The 21,962-nt window shown below is 47.5% G+C and overlaps 5 protein-coding genes and 1 pseudogene across 5 annotated transcripts; 4 read left to right on the plus strand and 2 right to left on the minus strand.

The window, feature by feature from the left end:
* The first annotated feature begins 756 nt into the window (after window positions 1-756).
* LOC147879099 (cytochrome P450 monooygenase 1-like) lies at window positions 757-1,834 on the plus strand. Its single transcript, XM_087372317.1, has 2 exons — window positions 757-1,348; window positions 1,410-1,834. Exons 1-2 carry the CDS (start codon window positions 757-759, stop codon window positions 1,832-1,834), a joined length of 1,017 nt encoding a protein of 338 aa, XP_087228443.1.
* Window positions 1,835-2,453: 619 nt separating this feature from the next.
* LOC147879100 (molybdate transporter 1-like) lies at window positions 2,454-3,739 on the plus strand. Its single transcript, XM_087372318.1, is given in 2 exon segments — window positions 2,454-3,141; window positions 3,144-3,739. Coding segments are annotated over 2 exon segments (1,284 nt in total).
* Window positions 3,740-10,019: 6,280 nt separating this feature from the next.
* Window positions 10,020-11,628, plus strand: LOC147879101 (U3 small nucleolar RNA-associated protein 15-like). Its single transcript, XM_087372319.1, is given in 2 exon segments — window positions 10,020-11,291; window positions 11,293-11,628. Coding segments are annotated over 2 exon segments (1,608 nt in total).
* A 776-nt stretch (window positions 11,629-12,404) lies between these two features.
* On the minus strand, window positions 12,405-13,901 carry LOC147879102 (L-lactate dehydrogenase (cytochrome)-like). The gene is given in 3 exon segments (XM_087372320.1): window positions 12,405-12,500; window positions 12,502-13,667; window positions 13,670-13,901. Coding segments are annotated over 3 exon segments (1,494 nt in total).
* Window positions 13,902-14,741: 840 nt separating this feature from the next.
* LOC147879103 (putative RNA helicase SDE3) lies at window positions 14,742-17,032 on the plus strand (annotated as a pseudogene).
* A 1,475-nt stretch (window positions 17,033-18,507) lies between these two features.
* Window positions 18,508-21,543, minus strand: LOC147879104 (U4/U6 snRNA-associated-splicing factor prp24-like). Its single transcript, XM_087372321.1, has one exon. It carries the CDS (start codon window positions 21,541-21,543, stop codon window positions 18,508-18,510), a length of 3,036 nt encoding a protein of 1,011 aa, XP_087228447.1.
* Between the last annotated feature and the right edge of the window lie 419 nt (window positions 21,544-21,962).

A 21,962-nucleotide genomic window follows, 5' to 3' on the forward strand; every position in this document is an offset into this window, starting at 1 on the left:
TTAAAGACCGGCGTACCGCAGGTGGATCACCTGGTGAGCAGCAGTGTCTCATCGTTGGGAGCGACAAGTGTATTGGTAGGCATTGCTGCCTTGTCTTTGGTCTTCTTCTCTTTCCAGTTCCTGAGAAAATCACAATCGTTTCCCGAGATCTCTGCACCAGATTCACTTGCAGGCCTCAATTTCAGAACTGGACGAGAGCCAGAATCTTATCAGTGGACAAGGACTGTTTCAAGAGGCTTCCAAGAAGGTAAGCACAGACTTCTCTGTTGGTCTGGGAGCCTGCGAATGCTAATGCAAAGTGAGCAGTTCTCGACTCCGTTCATCATAAAGTTTCGCGACCTCGGCAATACAGTGATACTGCCGCCACAGTATACTGAAGATGTCAAGAATAACAAGAATATGAGCTTGGATGCAAGTAGTGCAAAGGTAAGCCCGACTTGACCTTTGAAAAAGCTGTTTTTCTAAACTTGCAAAGGATTTTCCAATGAATGTGCCCGGTTTTGAGCCAATGAAAGCTACACAATCGAACCACGTCTTTCACGACGCGGTTCGTATTAAGCTGACACAAGCTTTGAGTAAGTAAGCTAGTCCAATGAACATGGTCAAATCAGCTCATAAATTTTCAGCGTACTTCACCGAGGACTTATCCGATGAGGCGAAGATTGCGCTTCCAGAGAACTTTCCTCCTTCCAATGGTACGTACTCGTGCGGAATGCTCGACGTGACTACTGACCAAGCTAGAGTGGCAGGAGACCCATGATCAATCAACAGCTTCTGGGTCTGGTGACCAGACTGTCTTCGCTCATCTTTCTCGGACGAGACTTCGAACATAGCAAGGAATGGCAAGAGATCTCGGCCTCTTACACAGTTAACATGTTTCAAGCTGCACGTGTGATCCGCAAGTGGCATCCTTGGTTGCGTCCCGTGGTTCACTGGTTCTTGCCCGAGTTTAAAGTACTCCGAGCCCAGGTCAAAAGAGCTCGCGAACTTGTTGAACCCGAAGTCAAAGCACGACGACTTCGCAGGCAACAGGCTGAGGCAGAAGGCAAAGTGGTTAAGAAATCTCTCGATTCCGTCGATTGGTTTGAAGATGTCCGCAACGGACAAGAATTCGATTTTGTTTCAGGAGAGCTGTTGTTATCGGTAGTGGCTATTCACACCACATCTGGGACTTTGACAAACACACTGCTTGATATTTGCACCAATCCGGAGATCGTTGAGCCTATGCGCGAAGAGATTCGTACAGTGGTAGCTGAAGATGGTGGCCTGCAAAGAACAACTTTACATAAACTCAAGTTGATGGATAGTGTGCTCAAGGAAAGCCAGCGATTACATCCGTTAGGACAAGGTGAGTCGAAGTCTCGCAAGACATCATCAGCTGTTATGGAGACCGGACTGACTTTCTTCAGCTACCCTCCGACGCAAAGTTCTGGAAGATGTCACGCTGCATGATGGCACAGTACTTACCAAGGGCACCTACACGTTGAGCGGGCCACTTTTAAACCATGATCCGAGCGTCAATGAGAATCCTTATCAATTCGATGGTTACCGATACTTCAAGATGCGACAGAAGCCTGGTGAAGAGAACAAGTGGCAGTTCGTGACCACGATTCCGGAGCAGATGGGCTTTGGTCATGGCATGCATGCTTGTCCTGGGAGGTTCTTCGCCTCGAACGAGTTGAAAGTGGCATTAATGCATATGTTGATGAAATATGACTGGAAGCTGATGGATGGCGAGAAAAGACCAGAGAGCTTGGAACTCGGCATTGAGGTAGCCATCAACCCGAGCGCGAAGATCATGTACAGAAGCCGACAAAGCGAGATAGATTTCTAGATCGTTGCGACGCACGCTATGTATGAGAACTCTGATCAAAGATCATCTGGCCGGTCGTGAGTAGCTTTTTACCAGCCATTATCATGTAGCAAATGTGCAACTCCGGCCTGTCAACGATTGGCGTTAATGAGCAAAACCAGACTGTAACATCTTACGCTTGTTGCGAAGATCATCGCAAGTATCGCAGGGACATCCAACCAGGAAAAGAGGGGAAAATATTGTAGCAGATGTGGTCCTGTATGGTGGATATGACTGAACCTGAAATGTTTGTGTGACTTAAGTTGCCAACTTGAGATAAGGTATCTCAACTCCATGAGAACCGCAAACCAGCGTCCGTCACACCGGTTTATGTGACTTTGCTTCAACTCTCAAGCAGCCCATATCATATTCGTACAGCTTACGATCGGGAGTACGTTTTCCTGAACTATTCTTACTATCGCTCATCCCGTCATCCACAGTATCAGTATCCTGCATAGCGTCAGTGAAATTTAGACTACGCGCATTCGGTCTATACCTGTGGAAACTGTCCGCGTCATCAACATTGGCATTATTCACATCGTGAGAGCGTGCTCCTAGACATCACGTCCAAGTATCCGCATTCTTGAACATCTCAGCCTCAATGGCTCCTTCAAGTCTCAAAGCGACCTTCAACCATAATCTCCGCACATTCCGTCAACAACCCTTATCGGAAATCTCAGGTTCATTAGGCGATCTGGGCGTATTCCTTCCAATTCTCATCGCTTTGTCACAAAATGGATCAATATCATTATCGACGACATTGATATTCACTGGTATCTTCAACATCGTCACAGGATGTCTCTTTGGCATTCCGCTACCGGTGCAGCCCATGAAGGCTATTGCCGCGGTAGCCATTCTCCGCTCATTCTCATCTGGACCGCTGGCCGCGGCAGGCATATTCGTGGGTGCATGCATATTGGTGTTCAGCATCACAGGTCTGTTGGAATGGTTTACTAAGGTCATTCCAATCCCTGTGGTGAAAGGCATTCAGGTTGGTGCTGGCCTCTCGCTTATGATCGCTGCCGGCACGAATGCTCTTGCAAAGTTATCCTGGGTGAAACCTTCCTGGTCGGACAACTACATCTGGCTTTTGTGGCATATATCGCTCTTTTTCATTGTTTATGTCCGAGTCAGAACACCTTACGCTTTGGTCCTTACAGCTCTTGGAATTGTGTTTGCGATCATCCGAATCGCCACAGAACACCAGCATTTTCCAAGACTACGGCTGTGGCATCCTTTTACTTTTGTGCCAGGGGGAAGTGATTGGTCTATGGGAATTGTTGATGCCGGTCTGGGCAATTACCATTGACCACCTTGAATTCAATCATTGCAGTCACTCATCTCGCGGCCGATCTTCTACCAGAAGTAGCGACACCATCCGTCACTTCCATTGGTCTCAGCGTTGCTGCTATGAACCTGTTTGGTTGTTGGTTCGGCTGTATGCCAGTCTGTCATGGCTCTGGTGGTCTTGCGGCACAATATCGCTTTGGAGCACGATCTGGAGCGAGCATCATTTTCTTGGGCGTCCTGAAGCTGGTACTAGGACTGCTCTTCGGAGAAAGCTTGAAAGACTTACTGGACAAATTTCCGATCGCGTTCCTGTCGATTATGGTAATAGCTGCTGGACTCGAACTTGCTAGTGTCGGAGAAAGTCTGAACACCGAACAAGCGCGTGACATGAAGCAACTTTTCAATAATGGCATCAGTGAAGAAAAGAGGAAGCAGAGGTGGATGGTCTTCATTACTACAGCGGGAACTCTGGTAGCGTTCAAGAATGATGGTATTGGTTTCCTGGCTGGAATGATTTGTCATTTCACTTTTCAATTCGCCGCACGATTCGAACATCGACAATCCCATCGAAACGAACGCGAGCCGCTCTTGAGCTAGTTTCAGCCACTACCACGGAATGTTCCCTTCAGTCCTGGTGAAGGTTCCAGTGGCTCCGTCTTGTCCTTCATTGACGAGTCGCACGGCATTTACCGCACCCAATGCAGGGTCCGTTTTGTCATTGAGTTCGCCGTCATTCAGTCCAGTCGCACGGTATCCTGGACAGACTGAGTTCACCCGAAAGTTCGGATATCTCTTGGAGTACCAAGCCGCCATCATGTTGACGGCGCTCTTGCTTGCATAGTATGGTAAGTATGGTAATGCTTCACCTTCGAGGAGTTCGCCGATACTGCCCAAGGTGGAAGATATGAATATAATTTTGGGCGTTTTGGATTTCTGTATTAGCGGGACCATAGCTTCGGTAAATACACCTGTCGAAATGACGTTGAGATTGTTGATGTGATGCCACTTTTCCCTCTCGGTTGGCTTGACCCCACCTCGTGTGATGTCAAGTCCCGAACTTCCTGTATATTTCTCAGTAAAGGTTTACTCGGTCAGAAGCGCCGAGAGCATTTTGCTTCCATTAACGTACCTGCGTTGTTGATCAAGACATCCAATCTCCCGAATAGCTGTTCCACAGTCTTGTAGCAATGCTCTATGGACTCATCTTTCGTGATGTCCAACTGAATAGGATTCACGTTGGTTGGTGCACCCATCTTAGCAACTGCTGCTTCACCCTTGGCAGTATCTCTACATCCCAGGAGAATCTGATATTCTGGCTGCTTGGACAGAGATTTACGATCTCGTAACCAATACCAGTGTTACCTCCGGTGACGAGAATGATTGTCTTCGACATGGTCGCTACACTTGATGGTCGTGATATGAGCCCTGGTCGGCTTGCGGATGATGCTGCCATGGCTGCCGACTTGTGTGTGTGACCTTTAAGTAGTAAATCGGTTTGCACAAACAGCTTAAGCAAGCACAAGATAATAGTAGCTTTAGGTAAGTGTTGTAAGGATTGCTGGGAGATCTACAGAAGGATTCTGGAATGTTGCTGCGCTATCTTGGTGTGTCTTTTGTCCGTCGTCTCGATTTCTGCGCAGAGGATTCGTCTACCTGCCAACTGAGATTGGGGTCCGAATTCTAGGTCTGACATCATTTCTGAAGGTCGACCAATCACAGCCGTGTTGAAACCGAGTTCGAGAATTTCTTTATCTCCGTGTCTCTCTCTACATTTCCGTGTTTGGAGCTACATACGAGTTATCACCATCACAATCTACGGAATTCATCTTTCGGTCGATCTTATCCTACGGTCGTTGAGGTATGAGTCACACTAGAATGCTTCAACTAGGCCTATGTTGGCTATTCATGACTTCATCATCTAGCGTTCAAACATTATAGTTGCATCGTGGATTAGAGTGACCAGCTCTACTCATACTGAAAATGGATAAACCTGTTCATCAGTCTTCGAGATAAGATTTCTATCATTGCGCTTACTCAGGAATTTTAAGCAACACAACATAGCATCTCACAGATGAGTCATTTCTCAGAGGACAGGTCTTTCCAAACTCTCAGGGTTCGGAACATAGACTTAAACGGCAATGTTGGGAGTTTGATAACTACAGAGATATGTTCGGCATGGCCGTATTGATCTCGGATGATGATATCACGGCATGACCTTGTCTGATCAAAAGGTCGAGACTCTGCACTATTGAGCGGTAGTCATAGTTTGTAAACGATAGTTCTTGGTAGTTGGTTAATCGCAATTATTCGATTAAGAGGCTGCTCCATTTGGCTCTGTACACAAATTGTTGTGCCTCACATTGTCCGCTGTCTAACTTACGGCAAACAGAAGCCTCAACGGTGGTATCATAAAACATCAGTCCACCCATCATACAATCGACTCATCATGATTGAACTCCAAACGCCAGATAGCACTATTCTAACCCATCAATTTCAACATCAATAGTGCTTCATATCAAATCTAATAGCCTCGACGGCCTGCAAGAACCATCTGCCCTCCTCTAGCGGGGCCAATATCAATTGTGCTCATCTCTGCTGCAAGTTTATTTTCATATGTGTTTGGAAAGTCGGGGTTATTGTGATAATCTCTGCCGGTCTGAAGCATTTGTGGTCTCATGGGAATGGATTGATACTCGTTGGGGAAAGGTGGTCCACGCGGGGTGTAGGTGTTCTTGACAGCGACTTGATACTCAGAGAGCTGCGGCCGCGTCATGGCTGATGGCGAGTCATGGTAAGAATAGCGCTGTACTGCTCGTTGATTGGACGCTGGAGGCTCGCTCTCGTATGGAGATCGGGGACTGTCACGCGATCCCGGCTGGTACATTGGATAAGGTTGTGTAGGTAGTGGTCTGACAGGCGTTGGCCTTTCTGATCTGCTCCGAGCACCTGAATTCTGGTTTGACGTTGGTGGTGTGTTCCGATGAGCTGAACCAGCCTGGGGACGGTTGTCAGGATATCCTGCCGGGAAGACAGCTTCGACTCAGGTTTTGAACGACTGTCATTCTTTGCGCGGTAGTGAATGACATGTTCAGGTCGACGTTGCTTTTTCTCTGGTTCAGGTGCCCATGTGTCACTGGGTAGGTGGTCGAAGGATCAATCACTCGACCATCGTTACCTATGATTGGTCCCTGATCCCTCAGTTTCTCGACTTCTTTCATACGTGCAGACTCTCTTGCCTGCTCAGGCGTCCGACCAGGTGTGCCGTTAGGACTTGAGGCTGGATTAAGGATGTCATACGCATCGGGACCATAGGGTGTTGCACTAAGTCTTCGACCGTCTTGCGGTACGTACGGACCATCACTTACAGCCTTGCGCTGCAGAGCCTGACCGCTGATCGGAGCGCCTCTGATCGGACGAATGGGTTGTGGTTTGTGAAAATTAGTGCGAGGAAGGTCATTTTGAGAGCTTGCTCGGAAATCCATCTTATGTTGCTCGTCAAAGGGACTAAGACCATCATGCATGAGCCGATCGTCGAAGGAGCCCGATCGTTGCTGAGGTCGTGGCCTCGAATACTGGGGCTCTTGAGGATATTCATGCTTCGGTGTACTTGTATGGCTATTCGTATGTGATCTGTTTGGTCGGGTAGAGTCGTCATCTCTGTATGAATCATAAGAGCTATGCCTATGGGGAGTTTCGTAACCATGATTCGATTGGTGTGGTGCTTGATAAATGGACGTGTCTTGATATACCGTGTTGAGCTGCTCACGCTCTCCACCGTCGATCGGGTATTGGTGATTTTTTTGGTACTGATCGATGTCGTATTCGAGGTGCTGTAGAGGACTTCTGTTATCAAAAGATGATCTTCGTGACGGAGGGCAACTCGTATGAGAAGCAAACGAAACCATTGACTGGTCATAGTGGGGGAACGATGAAGGTGGGCAGTCGTTTTGACTGGCGACGTGGCGTAGTCTCTCGGTGCATTGGTGGTGGTGGAGGTGGTTCATCGTAAAACTCAGCTTCATCGACGATATCTGGTGTCGTGTCGTGTGAATTCATGGACTGTCGTAACGGACTGTCTCTGTGAAGTGGAACTTTCGTATGCGAGACATTTGCCTGGGCGATGTGATACAGTGATTCCGGTGATTGACTATATGAGCCAAGAGAAGCCCGAGGTGACGAATATGGAATAACCTCAGGTTCCGAAACATATCGAGCTCCCATGATTTCGTGACAAGTACTTGTCTCATTTGACCATTGCCTGGAGGAGGATGTGAAAGATGCCGAATCGTAGGTGGATTTCTGACTGTTCTGTCCATAGTCATAGCTGTCGACCTTAGCAATTTCCCATGTAGGCTCGACGTCAAAATCTGCCCCAGGCGACTGGTCCTCGCAGAATGGCTGCCGATAATTCTGAGTAGGATATTCAGCAACGACGGAATCATTGGTGTATACGTCGCTATGGTACTGGGGCTCTGGTCGTAACGGATACACTGGAAGGGATGTCTGGTTTGGTTGGTTGATTGGAACCTTCGGCGGTCGCGCCGGTGCTTTGTCTTGGAGTGTCGAGGTTGGGTTAGCCTGTGTTGGGCTTGGCCCTGCAGGACTTGATGGAAGTGGTCGTCGCGGAACCTCGCGTGGGCCAATTTGTCTTTGTGTAGAGCCAGAACTACCGCTCGTGGTTGGCGGTGTTGACATTTTGTCTCGGACCTTTTTCTTTTCCACGGGTCTCTCTTCTCGTGGTCTGAGGTCGTAGTAAGTCAATTCCACTCGAACCTCGCCTGCGTATCTGCCTTTGTAATTCAGCTGATGCCAAAGATCGTTAGAGCCGCCACCTGGCTTTATAAGGTCGGCCAAGTCTATCCATGCTTCTCCAATCAGGTCGGTCTTTTTATCGTCGTTGAATACTGAACACTTAAGTCTGTAGTAGTCAGGGGATTCATGCACGGTGAAACGTAATTCTTGATCCCTATGGTCAAGTCAGTCATGAGTTGCAATGTACGGAAGTTTGGGTCCAGCTTACCATTTCGGCGTCTGTCCACCTCTTCGATCAGTCTCTGTCTTCTTGGCTTCCTTCCCCAGTCTCATGGCACAGTATGGGTCTTGTTTTCCAATTGTCCTCCTGCTTGGAAGGTTTCTCGCCCTGTCTACGACTGCAACCAGTGTACCAATCTCGGGACCATCCAGGGTCATGTCGGCAAAGATTCCAGCAGTGTGACCTGAGGGCACCGGCTTTTGGAGCTTCGACGCCATGATGTGTGGTCAGTGTTATATATGCCGTCGGGCAGAAGTCGAGTCCTTTTGCTATCGTAGTTGATATACGCTGCCAGGTGTCGACGGTGAAGGTCACTGTTCCCTTCCGCAATTAGGTTGACATTTTGGTTGCCGTGAAACGTTGTGCAGATGTCAACGAGCATCGATTCGGGTACGAAGGGAAGTGAGAAGAGAGCAGATGAAAGATGTCGACAATGTGAACGTCAGATGCCAAATTGAAAGGTGGAGTATACCAGCCATGCGGGTTTAGAGTTCGGAGCATTCGAAATGGCTGGGTTTCTACTGCTCAGGCTACAGCTGCTCTCCGAAAGCATACTTTGACCCGTGACGAAAGCACGGTCAATAGTTTTATGCTACCTGTCTGAATCATACAAGAGACTTGTATCTTTGAACAATACCCAGTATTCAAGTCTCATCAAATGTTCGTGTTTAATGCAGGTAAAAGTCCGGATCTAAGGCTTGCCGGGGGAGCAAACATCGGTGATTGGCTGATGGTGCGGGAACCCAAACAAAGACACGCGGCAGCTAAATAGGCGGTTCATGATCCACGCGATTGGCTGAAAGTCTGGAATGGGTCATTGGGGGGGCAACGAACTACCAGAGATTGTTCACATGGAACGCCCAAACCGTGGACTGTTCGTGTTATGCATGATTCTGGTATGTAGTGGTTCTTAGGATCAAGCTCTCAAACATACAATTTCGACCATCAATTGTTCTGATCTTTGAAGACTGGTGTTCAAACCATCCAGTAAGCAGTTGACACCATTCTGGATCCCATGTGTTTATCCGATCGGCTTTACCCAGTGTCGATAGCCATACACCTCAAGTTGCTACCTTCCTCCGAATTCGTATAGGTCCTGTGACCATGGCAGCTGTTTGCTCCGCTGAGATGATTGAGCCTTTCTGCAAAATCTCAACCTGGCCAGTATCGCGCAATTCAAAAGCCTTTTTTCTCAATGCAGGCATTAGATCTCTCCAACTTCCCGCTCCGGCTCTTTCCAACTCTGTCGCAGACAATGCTCGTGCGACTTCTGAAGGACACAAGGTTTTCGGATGCTCTCGTCTTTCCTAGGAGGCGGCTGAGGTGCGGTTCGGCGACAGTCAAGTCGATTACTGTTGCCATGCTCGTAATTGTAAGCAATGTTTCATTGGTAGAAAACAGAATCACGCTGGGTGCATGCTGGAACGCCTGCTGCAGTGGTGAGTTTGAGTCTGTATCATTCGCGCAAAAGCCTAGATGCGAACGATATCAGTGCAGACTGTGTCCTCCCTACGCAAATATCCATGGGACTTTCAGAACCATTGTGTCGATTTATGAATCGAGGGTCTGGTCTTCCGCCGAGGATTGGATAGGCGTTATTCATCGAGGAAGTGATGGCGCACCACAATAATGCACATCCACTACCATGTAACCGAGTTAGTGCAAATCTCATTCAATCCTTATCGATAACAATTTGTCCGCAGCCTTGTTAAAAAATTACAACATCTTACACTACTCCGCTGCGTCTTCAATTTATGAATCTGTCACACCTTCTTGATTGCGACTGCACATGCATTCTGTCGAGGTCCTTGTAGATGTAAGGAATATTACATCTGTCCGTCAACGATGGCTGCAGATGTACAGGCTCTAACGCAGGCGAAGCTGCCTGCACGCCCGAGTTCGCTGACTCCCGAACAAACTTACTGGCGCAGCTTTAAATCTCCTCTGAACATTGCCTCTCCCACCAAGCATGCTATAACACACATCTCGCAGGCGATTAATACTTCCTCCGGTGTACAGCCCTCCAACACTTTCGTTGTCACAACCGGCGCGAGACTTCAACTCTTCTCTGTTCGAACCCGCAAACTTATCAAGACAATTACCCGATTTGATGATAGTGCATACTCTGGAGAAATTCGCTATGACGGTCGCGTCGTCGTGGCAGGCGATCACACTGGGACTATTCAGGTGTTTGATGTCAATTCGAGAGCGATTTTAAAGACATGGAAAGAACAGAAACAGCCGGTGCATGTGACGAAATGGTCTCCTGTAGAAAGCACGGCGCTAATGAGTTGCGGCGATGATAATACCGTAAGACTCTGGGATCTCCCCAGTGAGTCCAGCGTGACTGTCTTCAGAGAACATTCAGACTACGTAAGAAGTGGTTCTTTCTTACCAGGAAACAACGGAAAGATTCTAGTTTCTGGTAGCTACGATCAAACAATTCGCCTGTGGGATACAAGGACGCCATCAAGATCAGTCATGAGCTTTGGACACATCTCGTCAGTGGAAGATGTAGTGTGTATGCCTTTGGGGACAACGATACTGGCGTCTGCCGATAACCAAGTTGCCGTGCTTGACATTGTTGCAGGAAAGCCACTTCACATGATTAAAAATCATCAAAAGGCTGTCACGTCGTTGAGTCTTGCATCAAGATCTTCTCGACTTGTCACAGGTAGTCTTGACGGACATTTGAAGATCTTCGAAACAACCGGATGGAGTGTTGTTGCAGGTTCGAAATACCCAGCGCCAATACTGTCCGCGAAAGTCATACAGAACGGAGCAGATGAGGAAGACAAGCATATCGCAGTTGGCATGTCGACTGGTCAGCTGTCGCTCAAAACAAGATTGTCTGGAGAACACAAGGCAAAGGAAAGAGAAAGACAAAAGCAGATGCAAGCGTTGATTGAAGGTACGATTGACGAATATGATCGAAAACAAGCCAAAAAGAGAGGTCGAGGGTGGGAACGACGTCTAAGAGGACGGGATTATGAAGGTCGGGAAGCAGACATCATCATCGATGGCAATGAGAGATCCAAGGGAAAGAAAAACAAGCCCTGGGAAACAGCAATTCACAAGCAACAGTACAGCACAGCTCTAGATCTGGCCCTTTTATCTGGTAGTGGAAGCAGGCACGATCATGTTGTCAGTTTTGAACACTTTGAGATATCGATCTGCTCTACGGAACGCTTTAGTCAATCGCAACGAAGCAAGCCTACAGCCTATCATGAATTGGGTTTATAAGAATATCTCAACGACTGAACTGGTACCAATTTGTGTGGAGCTCTCAATGAACATCATGGACCTGTATTCGAAGCACTTAGGGGAAAGCGATGAACTTGCACGACAAGCGATTCGACTACACAATCGTGTTCGGGAAGAAGTTCGCAGAGCTCAACAAGCAACTATGACACAAGGAATGTTAGAGCTTCTTGTCCCATCAGTGGCTGGATAGCGTATAATGATATTGGGATGTGTTTAGTTCACTTCTCATCGCCTGTGCTCCCTGGGAGAAACTACAATCGATATATTGAGGCTGGCGTACAAGACACATTTCGATCGCGGCCGGGATGAAATTTACGGCGGGTGAATTGTCAGCTACAACGAGCTTCTGGAGACTCACGAGATTGGGAAGGACCACGATGGTTATGGTAATTCGAAATCTACGGACGTCATTGGCAGCTCAAATGGCGTGCAGCCGGTTCAAGCTCGATAGACTCCGGTTCGATATCGGATAAACATCAAGGACTTGATCCAGCCGATCCATTTGTCGCGTCACCTACCTGTTGCCCGAGACATACCAGAGACAAGACCTAACAAGGCCAGCAAGCCCATGAAATTCGATTATCATGGTACTTACCATGATATGAGGTCCACAGAAGATAGCGAGACATAGCTCCCGTTCCGTTGACATGGATTTGATCAGAAACACGGGACTGCCGATCAATCTAGTAAACGGTGCAGCATACTTGCAACAAACCGAGCTCCGCTGGGTATAGTCATTTCGTTGAGCATAAAATTTGCCGTCCTTTGGCTATGAGTGAGTCCGGATTTCTGCGAGTCGTCGGGTTGGGCTCGCTCGTTCTGCTGTTCCAAACTTGAGTCAGTGAGTTGTGGCTAAGGACGGGCTTCTACTCCTTGACGCAGCAGCACAGTGCTCTATGACGATCGACCTTCGAAAGTCGTCTAGACCATTTGATTGAGTGTTCAAGTGTTCTATTTCTACACCATTCACAGTTTACTAGGCCTTACTATCTTCCTAGCCCACGGATGTGCCTCGCCTCTATACACGTATGGGTCGAGCTCGGAGGTGTTTAAAAGGCCTGGGATGTGCCTGACTTAGGTGCGTAATGCCTATCATCTGCATAGCAGTTTCAAGCTCATCCTTCAGTATATCAATGGCATGTTCGACGCCCTCTTGGCCATAGGCTGTGGCATATAAGAATGAGCGACCAAGACAGACACCACTGGCTCCAAGACAGATAGCCTTCAAAATATCGGTTCCTCTTCTGATACCGCCATCGATAAACACCTCCATCTGCTCAAGGACTTCAGGACAGTTGGCTTGAATTTCCAGCAACGTCAATAATGAAGGTTGTGCAGTGTCGACAGCTCTGCCGCCATGATTTGAGATATAGATACCTGCACAACCATATTCAAGAGCTTTTCGCGCATCGATCGCACTCTGGATCCCTTTCAAGAAGATGGGAATATGTGTCTTCGATCTCAACCATAGTATATCCTTCCATTGCAAATCTGGATCAATGAACGAACCTGTTACTCTAGCCAAACCAGACCCCTTCTTGTCACCTTTCGTTTCTTGTGATTGGAGATTTTTCCCAGCCTTGTACGTCGACTCGATACGCACACGTTCATCGGCCTCCCGTTTCCCAACCACAGGCAAGTCAACGGTGACCATGATTGCTTTGACCACGCCAGATTTTGTTGCCTGCTCTACCAATTTCTCAGTTATGGATCGGTCTTTATTGAAGTAAAGCTGGTAGAAGACAGGATGACCTTTGGGCATGACCTCAATAATTTCCGACATTGAATATGAGGCATTGTTGCAAATCACTAGCGTGCTTCCCTTGGCAACAGATCCTCTGGCTATTGCAAGCTCTCCGTCTGGATGGGATAACTTTGCCAAGGCAGCAGGTGCCGAGAAGAAGGGCACAGAATATCTGTCTCCAAGAATGACAGTGCTTGTATCGACGTCTTTGACACCTCTGAGAACCCTAGGCCTGAACCAGATCTTGCGATACCATCCAATGCTAGCTTCAAGCGTCAAAGAATCGTTTGCAGCACTGGAGTACATGCCCCATGTCTTGGCCGAGATGTGTTTCTGTGCTGCGGACTCGAAATCGAACATGTTCAAAATTGCTTCTAGTGGCGGTCGACCCTCCTCGATGCCTTTCTTGGAGGCCATAGTCTCTTCTTCATTGTTGGAAACCTGTTTTGCCTTCCACTCCTCAGTGATCGTCGACTCATCAAGCTACCCATCAACTTGGAGTCCTTCAGGTGCTTCTTCACAAGAGAAGGGCCATGGACCTCATTGTATGCTTTGGTGGCATCTTGGCCAAAGTAATCTTGAACAATTTCTAGACCTCCTGGGTGTTGTGGCGCAAACTCGGTCACATCCCATACATCGCCATTGATCACTATCCAGGCATCTTTGTCCTCGTTATGCTGACCAAGTTCGTCAACAGAGACGAGCTTCGAATTGGCCATGGTGTGAAAAATTGTTTGATCAAGCGGCGACTCTTCTCAATATCGCGAAGTATTATATCTAAACCGTGACGAGACCGAGGCTCTGAGAACCGATGCGGAGTGCTCATCGTAGCCTGTGGTGCGGAGATTATTACGAGTGGCGCTTCGGCAAAACTCTCAAGGTGTTCTGACCGGATAAGTCTACTGATTCCCATTAGCTTGTGCGATGGGATTTTGAATCAATTGATATGCAGTGTATACTGTCTCTAGATTAGCATCACTAGGATGATGGTGGTGGGCCGAAACGTAGCATCAAATCAGAATATGCAGCAAGACAAGGCAACCTTGGACGGACGCCACCAAGATGCATTGTGGTTCCAGATGTATAGGGCTGACGGCGAGCCACTGTTGAATATGCGCCTGTGAAATTTCTTGCATCCTCCTTTATGACAACGGCCATTCTCTTGTGTGTAATGTATGTGCCAGATTTCGCCCTGAGCCATGTCTCCGTGATTCGCCTTTGATTCACCAAGATACATCGAACCTGAAACGCTGCTTTATTGATGATGGTCAGGATCATGGCTGGCCGGTCTGGTGAGGACCTTCATCCCCATTGTGTGAAAGAGTGTTTGCACGAACAGCTGAAGAGAAATTGCTTTGTTGAAAGCACAGATAATCCTACATAACTTCAGATAATCTGCTTTTTGGATTGTGCTTTGACAAATCATCTTCACCTCGTCTACAAGTTATTTCGCACACGTTTGATATAGCTGTGACAGGACTATCCGCCGCGAAGAGGCCGCGGAGGCGACATTCTAAGAGATGGAAATTCATGATTCATACATTATGTCGACCAACACTATGACGAGTCTCTCAGATTTCATAATCCCACCTAAATCACGAAGCATAATACCGATCACTTCCTCCAAAACCGAAGTCTGCAGCCCATCACGGCAGCCTAATGGTCCGGCAGCAGTCAGAACTCAAATAACAAATGTCAGTCATTCTGGAGCTGCTTTCACACAGAACAAAACGACATCAGTCGATCACGAGCAGCAGCCTTCGAACGGATCTTTCTCACAGCTCAGCACTGCTGGGATACCACTTGCACGACAGAATTACATTGTTGATTCTACAATGTCCTTGCCGAATTCGAGTACGTTAGATATCTTCTCGCCGAATTATGTTCCACTCTGGCTTCGTGCTGTCAATGTCTCAAATGCGGACCTAGTTCCTTGTCTGGATTTCCCAGCCCTTGACTTTGATCCTACATCGCGAGTTTTGCAGGTGCTAATTTTGCACGTACTGTTTCGGATGTGCAAGTACCACCTCCACTGCCAGCTGAAATATTACAGTTTGAGATGAGCATTTCAAATTACGCGGCGTATTGGGTACCTCGACTTCAAAACGAATATGCTTGTCAACATGTTCAATACAACCAATTTGTCCTTTACAACCGCAGGCTCCAACAGATACCAAGTCGAATGGGTATGTACTATTTGCATGTGCCTGGACTGAGAGAAAATTCTCCACGAATCGAACTGGGTGACACCGTCTACATTCGACCGATACATGTCAATCACAACGTTACTGAATCTCAGGTTCACCAATGGCTAGAGTATGGCCAAAGTCAGGGCCTCATTTGTCCAGGCTTCACTGGTCTACTGTACAACCCAAGAGTATGGGGAATTGACAGGACCAAAGAGCAAGTGTTGCTCCGAATGGATGGTTTCCCGAGCATTGCCAATTGCAATGTTGTCTTCTTGCTCCAAGAGGCAACGCTTGAGCCAATTTATCGGGCTGTACTGGGCATCTCTGACAATGATTTATGGATTCAAAGTATGCTCTTTCCCCAAGCTGAACATGGCCAACTCCAAACCGGTCTGTCGAATGCTACATTCGACATTGAATGGTTTGACGAGCTGAATTGGGAGCAGAAGAAAGCTGTTCATAGCATCGTGTCTAGCAATTATGGACAGATGCCATACCTGATTTCAGGTCCGCCAGGTACTGGCAAGACCAAAACTCTGGTAGAAACTGCTTTGCAATTGTTGAAGAAACAGGGCCACTTGCTTATCTGTGCACCATCGGATACCGCAGCAGATACCTTGGCGCTTCGACTGAGTGATCATCTAAGGCCAAACGAGCTATTTCGACTCAACAGCTGGACCAGAACCTTTGCCGAAGTTCCAGATCGGCTTCTTGTGTACACTCATTCGGATGATCGCACCTTCTCGCTTCCACCGATTGAGCGAATGTTGTCTTTTCGAACAGTTGTGACCACCTGCAAGGATGCAGATATTCTCAATCGCGCTCGGTTGGACAACATCTCTCTTCATGGGCTGCTGAATGGAGTTCGGCGTCTCTTTGCACCAACTGACCTTCGAATTCCACTGCATTGGACTGCTCTGCTTCTGGACGAAGCTGCACAAGCAACTGAACCCGAATCGTTGATCCCTCTTTCCGTAGTCATGCCACCAGATGGTGTCAAGTGTCCTCAATTCGTAGCTGCAGGTGATGAACATCAACTAGGTCCGAAGCTGCTATCTCCAGTCTAGTCTACGAAGATCGCTATTCGAACGTCTTTTCAGTCGCGAGGTGTACGCCGATCATCCATTGTCACGAAATTCAGGAAATCACACGATTAAGAGGGAGATGTTACCAATGTTACGCCCAGCATTCACAAACTTGATTAGGAATTATCGATCTCACCCAGCTATTCTATCAGTTCCTTCATCTCTTTCTACAATGACACACTAATCACTGAGCGTAAAACCTCGGACGATATTTTGAGCTGGCAAGGTTGGCCATCGAAGTACAATTGGCCTGTACTGTTCCGACAGAATGTCAGTCAAGACACTTACGAATCGATCACCGATGGAGACGGTACTGGCTATGGCTCACTATGCAACATCGGAGAAGCATACATTGCTAAGGACATTGTTGTTTTCCTTACTTGGACACGCAAATCAGAATGGAAGATCTGGACTGAAGCAAAAAGACATCATCGTATTGTCTCCTTTTACGGCTCAAGTCTCTCACTCCGAAATGTGTTTCGTCGAAACAATCTTTACGATGTGAGCATTGGACCTCTCGAGGCGTTTCAAGGCCTCGAAGCAAGAGTTGTGGTCATATGCACAACACGGACCTAGAATGGGGCTTCACAGTCAAACTCCCGATCATCATGTCAAAATCGACAAATCTCGCTCACTGGGTATTATAGACGAGCCGCAGAGATTCAATGTCGCCATGACGCGTGCACAGGAAGGTCTTGTGGTAATTGGCAACACATCATGTCTTACGAGCACGAGAGACAGACAGTGGATCACCTTTCTTGAGTTTTGTAAGCGAAACAATTGCTACAGTGACCCAGATCGGTATACCATGCCTGAAATTGGAGAGACTCCTTCGCAGGGTCGGCTGGAACGCGCCTTACTTTACGCGGAGATGGGCAAGCTTGAAGCCGAGCGAGAACGAATCAGGCAGGCAAAGCGCTCCGCTAAAGCTTCCAGCAGTTTTAGACTCAGAGGTTGCCGACAGAACATGGATGAAGAGATGTGGCAATTCAAAGAACTTGCACAACAGTCTTACAATGATCGAATTGATTTGCTGGCTGGATGATGACATCGTGGATGAAGGTGATGGTGACGATGAGGGTGTGGAGGTTGTGGTGTGGATGCTGAAGACGGCCAGTTCGACAGCGGTAGCAATAGCTCAAACACAGGAGATCAGGAAAACGAGCTCGACGTCGATTATGACAGAAATTTAAAGCAGGAATTCTATCAAGAATGCATGACTCAATGAAGACGGAAGGACCGATTAGTATTTTGATTGCGAAGGGATTTGGGTATCAAGGTAATCAGAAACATTAGAGCAGGTAGTGCTGAACCGAGAATTTGTCCATCTCGAGCCCTCAAACATCGCTCTGAAATCGTCGTTAGTCTTCTTCTCCACTGTGACATCTCCATTAGTCTGCTTCTTCTCATTAGTCTTGCCGCCATGAAGGGTCGCATTTCGTTGACCCAAGTTTCCTCCTCTCCTGGAACCAGGCTGCTGAGGCCTTTTAACTGGTTGTCCAAAACCTATTGGCGCCACTGGCTTAGGCTTTGATTTCTTGGTGGCAGGAAGCTCTTCAACCTTTTGATCCTTTGTTTCTCTTAGCATTTCCGACTCACTCACAACGCGCAATGATCGTCCAGGCGCAATCTCGTATCCTTCGAGCTTGAGCGAAGCCTGGCCTACATCTTTCGGTTCAGTGTACTCAATAATGGCACCTTGTTTTTCGTCTTGAGGACGACTCTGACAACAGAGCCATAGGGACACGCAATCTCACGAATCCGAGCTTCATTGACCGTGTCCGGTACATTGGTGAGGAATACTTGTCTTTCCTTCAAAGGTGCACGATCAGGCTGCCCATCACTTGCGAAATCACCATTCTTTAGTGGAGTGTTGGATCTGACTGAAGACTTTCTTTGCCGAGCGTTGTTGGATCGCTCATTTGCAAGTTGAACGACCAACTCACGTTCCTGGAAAGTGAGACCATTGGCTAAGGATATCGCTTTTGCTGCCATTTCCACACTTTCGAAAGTAACATAGGCGATTCCTTTATTTCTACCTTTTCCAGATTCTAGAAGTGGCTTCTTATCTTCTCAACCGATCCATATTTCGAAAACTCTTTCTCCACTTCGGATTCGGTAGCCTTGAAGTTAAGTTGACCAATAAAGATTGTTCGACCGTCAGTTCCATGTGTTTCCGTTCGTGCTTGTCGATGGGTGGGGTTCGATATCTTGCAGACAAGGACAAAGTCATCGATAGTTGTTTCATCGAGTTCACTGCTAGCTGCTTGAGCTTGAGAAGGTAACTTGAATTGAACATAACAAAATCGTCTCTTTTTGTTTCCCTGGAGTGATGGAAATCGTACGCTGATGATGTCTCCGTACTTTCCCAGTAACTTGCGGATGTATGGTTCATCGGCTGAAGGTTTGTAGTTCGTGAGGTATAGCGTTGAGCCTGTGTCAAGCGACACTGATAGAATTGCGCCGTCCAATTCTTTTTCATCCCGAGACAGCGCATACCTTGCAGCAGTGTCATCATCAAACTCGATTACCGCACTGACAGTGTCTTCTCGAAGCACTTTCAGCGATTTGACCAATCCACAATTGCTGAAGTATTGTCGTATTTGAGCGTCAGAAATATTGCTGGGTAGGTTCTCAACAAGGACGGTCGCATTCTCCCGATCGCGTTTTGGCTCTGATGAATCGTTCTGTTCAACGGACTGATGCGCCGGCTCCTCATTTTTTATTCTTTTACTTTCAGTTTCGATGTTGTCTTCTTCGTGTTTCCTTTTGGACCCTTGCGAAGGAACAGGCTCTTCGTCACGAGAAACCTGGCGAACCTCAGTTTGCGTGATGGCCTGTGCTGCTTCCACTTGACGTCTTGTCGCAACCACCGTTTGTAGTTTCTGAACCTTCATCATAGCAGATTGAAGTTCTTCAGCGTCTTCGAAGTCTTCGCAATGTGTAATAAGTGCTTGCATAATTGGTTCGGGATAGTCGAGATTCGTTTGGTCGAGCGCCTTCTTCAAAACTGCAGTCGCGAGATGAGGTGGGGCTACATTTGACACATGTTCGTGTGTGCTGCTCTGTTGATTAGAAGAGAATCTTCTCCAGCGACCCATCTCCCAGTGATAGAAAAGCATCCAGAACTCCCACGATTTGCCATAATCGCGAACGGAGTTATCAAACTCCTGCCTGGCATTGTCCCATCTTCCACTTTCGCTCAAGAACACAATGTAGATTCTATGTAGCCTGAAAGAAGGATCTGAGACATCGCCCAAGCCCAGTTTGGCTCCCAGACTTGCGACGTTTTCGATGGATGATCGAATGCCCATCTCTGCAACATCAACATCTTCCTCGTTGCTATCAGGCCTGAAGGAGCGACGTTTCAGATAGCTACACCACGCACCATGCACTTTGATAACTTCTTCTATTCCAGCGGCTTCTAGTAGACCTGTACTTGTAGCCTTGTGCTTGATGCTCTCAGTCTCATGAAATGCTTGCCCAGCTCGATCTGAAGACAATAGATATTGTGACCAGAGAGATCCTGACCATGGACAATGTTTCGTTGCTCGTTCGAGGACGGGAAGCAGGACAGGCTTCGAATGTCCAAGCAGAAACGTTATGTGCTCTTCCCACAGATTCGCATCTGACGAGAAGCGTAGCTCAGCTCGTTGGAAGAGAGCTATGGTCAAGTCGTAATCAAGTCGTTTCCGTTTTTCAGGTGCTCGTTCCCATGCAAGATATTCCATGTATGCTTTATATTCGGCATCGCTATCGCCTGCCGCTAAGGCACGCTCGATTTCATTTTCGAAGGGCTCTCGTGCGGTCCACCTCTTTTTTGCGTCCTTCGCCAGAAGGAGATTTTCTGACATGATATGTTCGTATTGCTGTGAATCGAAATTAGCGGAAACAAATCCAGAGAATTGTTGAAAGGTTTCGTCCCATGCAGAGTGTGGTATACGCAATCGTTGCTCAAAGAGGCCAAGGCAAGTTGAAATATCCTCATCTGCAAGTTTTTGACGCAGGTTCGGAATTCGAAAATCTAGATACTTGTCCCAAACTAAATGGCTCTGTGTTAGGTTCAAAGAAGTTTGATCTAATGCTTCTTGCATTGTATCGACAACAAGTTGTCGAGTAAATATTTCACGGCCAACAAGACGTTCCTCATCGATTGAGTTCTCAGATTCTCGAGATCTGTCGTGAGCCCATTCATGACAGTGTCGGATCCAATCAGCGTATGTTGTCCAAAGAGAAACACTTCCCACCTCTTCTTCGACTGCCTTGCGACAATTTTCCACAACAGCAATCCTTTCTTCGGCAGATCTTGCAAGTATGCTTTCGTCTTGAAGCCAATCAGTCCACAGCTGTTCTCCAACTGCGAAAAGCTTTTCCATGTTTTCTCTTGCACTCCGTAGATCGGCAAGAAGATCGTAGGAATGAGGATCTCGACGAGTGCTCGAATCGTGAGGGGGATATATGTGGTCGATAAAGCCTTGGTGCAAAATCTTTACGATCTCTACGTGCGATTCATATGCAGAGGGAGTTTCTTGGATGTATTCGGTAAGTTTTCGCAGCCGCTCTTGTGTCTCATTCGATAACGAGGTTCCAGAAAAATTTGTCCTTACGGCTTGTTTTGGCGCTTCCATCATATTGATATCGAATGATGCTCGTGGATTGGAGGTCAATGATCCGGTAATCGCATGAGTTCGAAGGGTAGGTGACTTCGAAGAATCAAATGGTTCTAGATTCCGTATGTGTGGTTGTGTCGATTTGAGGCCATGGTTTTGTAGCGTCGCCAGATCAGCCAGTGTTTCTATTGATGGTGTAGAGGTCGACCGGGCTAATTGTGCGCTGCTCGTTGCAGGAACTGGGCTTATCAATGGCGATGACAATTGCTGATTACCAGGACTAAGGACGTGTGCAGGAATATTGGACTGGCTCATAACCGACTGCGACAAAGGTGATTGTCCAGGTCCATGTCGTAGAGGCCCTGGCCCTGACTGAGTGCGCTGAACAAACTTGAAAGGAGACGGCTGAGGAGAGCTTGGAGTGGATGCCGCCGATCGTGGTGTCTCTAAAGGAGACAGTAGCGAGTTAATGTCCATGATCAAAGGTCCTGGAAGTGTTTGATCTGTACTTGCGATATTGCAATGTTGCGATCAGTATCAAGAACACTACTTTTCAATCGAGAACCGCAAAGTGGAACACTATTCGCTTCCGTCATCGCAAAAGGCAGCGCCTCTTGTAGCAGAGACACGAAGTTCGGTAGGATCTAACCAGTCGTCGAAAGATAGATTGTTGAGATAAACAGTGAGGAGTGCTCGTTGATAGACCAGAACATAATTGCTAACCGAACTTGCGCATCATTCTCGCGTGGCTAACCTGCAGCAGCTTGGGGCTAAAAAGGGTCTCGGCCTTGGGCCCGGGAATTGAACATCCGGCCTTGCAAGGCTGATGTGCAGCCTGAAATGACCCAGAACTGTGTCGCTATTTCCCTGTGATCCTTGTTTATTGGAGGTCGCAG

This window comes from Dipteris shenzhenensis, unplaced genomic scaffold, assembly GCF_047967505.1.
Source record: "Dipteris shenzhenensis isolate YYH24624 ecotype China unplaced genomic scaffold, Dip_SZ_1.0 scaf0092, whole genome shotgun sequence".
Classification (NCBI taxonomy): Eukaryota; Viridiplantae; Streptophyta; class Polypodiopsida; order Gleicheniales; family Dipteridaceae; genus Dipteris; species Dipteris shenzhenensis.

What these genes read in the sequence shown, in the direction of transcription:
- LOC147879099 (XM_087372317.1), top strand. Translation starts at nt 757, where the DNA reads ATGATCAATCAACAGCTTCTGGGTCTGGTGACCAGACTGTCTTCGCTC. An exon ending in ATTACATCCGTTAGGACAAG is followed by an intron (nt 1,349 to 1,409) that starts GTGAGTCGAAGT and finishes GACTTTCTTCAG; the next exon opens with CTACCCTCCGACGCAAAGTT.
- LOC147879104 (XM_087372321.1), bottom strand. Translation starts at nt 21,543, where the DNA reads ATGGACATTAACTCGCTACTGTCTCCTTTAGAGACACCACGATCGGCG.